Here is a 2482-nt window from a genome sequence, read left to right as displayed (position 1 = left end):
AATTGAAAAGAGGACCATAATTAGAGCAATGGCAAGTGCATTGGGCATTGGGCATTGGGCATTCACAAGTTTATAGAATGATGAAGTCTGGTAATATTAGAGCTCATACAAATTCAATTAAACTAAAACTGTCTCATGACCACAAAATAAGAAGAATTAACTTTATTCTATCTCAAATAATACCCCCTACTATAAACAACCCACCAAAGTTCAGTTTGATGTATAATGTTGTACACATCGAAGAAAAATGGTTCTACATGAGTAGGGAAACATAAAGGTACTATTTATTCCCTTGGGAAGAGGAAGAACCATATAGGTGTGTACAAAACAAAAATTTCATAGGTAAAGTAATGTTTATAGTAGCTGTTGAAAGACCTCAAATTAGTTCTACTGGAGAAGTGTTGTGGGATGACAAAATAGGAACTTTTTTCCATTCACAGAGACTTATTATGCAATGAGGAGGTCAGAAAACAGACCAGTAGGTACACCACAATTAAGAGCAATAACAAAAGTTACACGAGATGTTCTTCGAGACAAACTAATCAATGAAGTCCTACCAGCAATCAGATCGAAATGGCCAGCGAATGGGGTCAAAGATATTTGGATTCAACAAGATAACGCCAAGCCACATATTTTAACAAATGATCAAGCATTCAATGAAGAAGCCAACAAAGATGGATTTAACATAAGACTAGTTTGTCAACCGGCATCCAGTCCAGATATGAACATCTTAGACTTGGGTTTGTTTGATGCCCTACAATCAATTCAATTCAAGTCATTCCCGAAAGACTTCAATGATTTGATCAAGGCGGTCAATGATGCATACGACACTTTTGAACCAAAACTTTTAAACTACACGTGGATACAATATCAACTATGCATGATAGAGATGTTGAAAGCTAGAGGTGGTAATAATTACAAGAATTCACACATTGGAAAACATAGATTGGACAGGTTGGGTATGTTGCCTAGACAATTAGAAATTCCGCAAGAACTTATAGATGCAGCACGTCAATTTTTATCTCATGGTATAATTAATCTCAATGATCTTCCACAAGATGATTGAAATTAATTATCAATATGTAGACATGGATTAACACCCTTACATTTTTGGATCACAAGGGTTGTCTAACTTTAGTTAAGTAGACATTTTGTAAATCATTACAATGTTATGTAGACATGGATCAACATTTTGTAAAGGAAAGAATATTAATGACAACATTTTGTAACTATGAAATTATGCACACCTCTCCATTTAGTCATTGAGGTAGTTATTACACACAAAAAACTAAGCAAGTTAAACATCATTCATCAATCCAAGTTTCACTTGTGTACGTTCATCTAACTCTCAGATTTTATGTTTAACATCATTTGAAATTGTGCAAATGTAAGTATTTTAGCCTCATCTTAGGGCTTGAAACAGCATTGAGACAAAAAACATTAACCATTGCCAAATCAATAACTTTATTAAGTTTCAACCTCATACCAAGAAATTGGTTTGGCAATGAATGGCAAGTTATAAATATGTTAATATCTCATGCTCATCTCAAGTAATCAAAGGTGGCAATGAAACACATTACAATAAACACATTTCATCAGAGAAATAACAATCATCATTGAGAAAGCATATAAGTATGGGACACACTACATAGCATAGCCAACAAGACAACATTTTCCATAAGCATAAACATCATCATAAATAATTAAATAAAAGTTAGAATGCTCATGTGTTAAGACCATGGATTGTCGTCTTGCGTGGCCGCTTTGGCTTAGGTTCCACCTTGTCAAGTAATGCATAATCCTCCTCATCAGGTAAACCGTAGTACCAAGGTGGGGGTTCTTGTTCAGGATCATCAAGAGAATTTAATTCCCAACAATTCAAATAATAATGATCATACCACGAACCAAAGATATTGTCATATTTCATACATTCTCTTTGGACATCAGATAATGAGTCGAGCGAATTTCCTTTGTTTCCATCTCCGAAGGCAACGTATTCTTATGTAGCAACAAAAACAGAACACAGGAAGTACATATAATAAAAATCTAATCAATATTAATAGACATGATAAAAAAACTGATCAAAACTCAACCATTTACATTAGTTTAACATAACTACAAACTACAGCAAAACAGATCAAACTCAATAAAGCAAGAAAAACAACATTTTAGCCTCAAAAGGATAGGAAAAATCTGATCAATATTCGTAAACTTAATAAAAATTAGAATTTTATTAACAGACATAAAAAAAATTGATCATTATTAAAATAGATGTAATAAAAACTGATCAACATTACCATACATAATAAAAAAAACTGATCAAAACTCAACCATTTACATTAGTTTAACATAACCACAAACTACAGCAAAACAGATCAAACTCAATAAACCACGAAAAGCAACATTTTAGCCTCAAAAGGATATGAATCATCTGATCAATATTAGTAAATTTAATAAAAATCAGAATTTCATTAACAGACAT

The 2482-nt window shown here is 32.6% G+C and overlaps 1 protein-coding gene across 1 annotated transcript; it reads left to right on the top strand.

Moving 5' to 3' along the window:
- The first annotated feature begins 454 nt into the window (after positions 1–454).
- Positions 455–1066, top strand: LOC130798942 (uncharacterized). Its single transcript, XM_057662038.1, has one exon. It carries the CDS (start codon positions 455–457, stop codon positions 1064–1066), a length of 612 nt encoding a protein of 203 aa, XP_057518021.1.
- The last annotated feature ends 1416 nt before the right edge of the window (positions 1067–2482 follow it).

Source organism: Amaranthus tricolor, chromosome 13 (genome assembly GCF_026212465.1).
Source record: "Amaranthus tricolor cultivar Red isolate AtriRed21 chromosome 13, ASM2621246v1, whole genome shotgun sequence".
Taxonomy (NCBI): Eukaryota; Viridiplantae; Streptophyta; class Magnoliopsida; order Caryophyllales; family Amaranthaceae; genus Amaranthus; species Amaranthus tricolor.
Note: the sequence above shows the minus strand (reverse complement) of the source record. Positions and strands in the feature narration are given on the sequence as shown.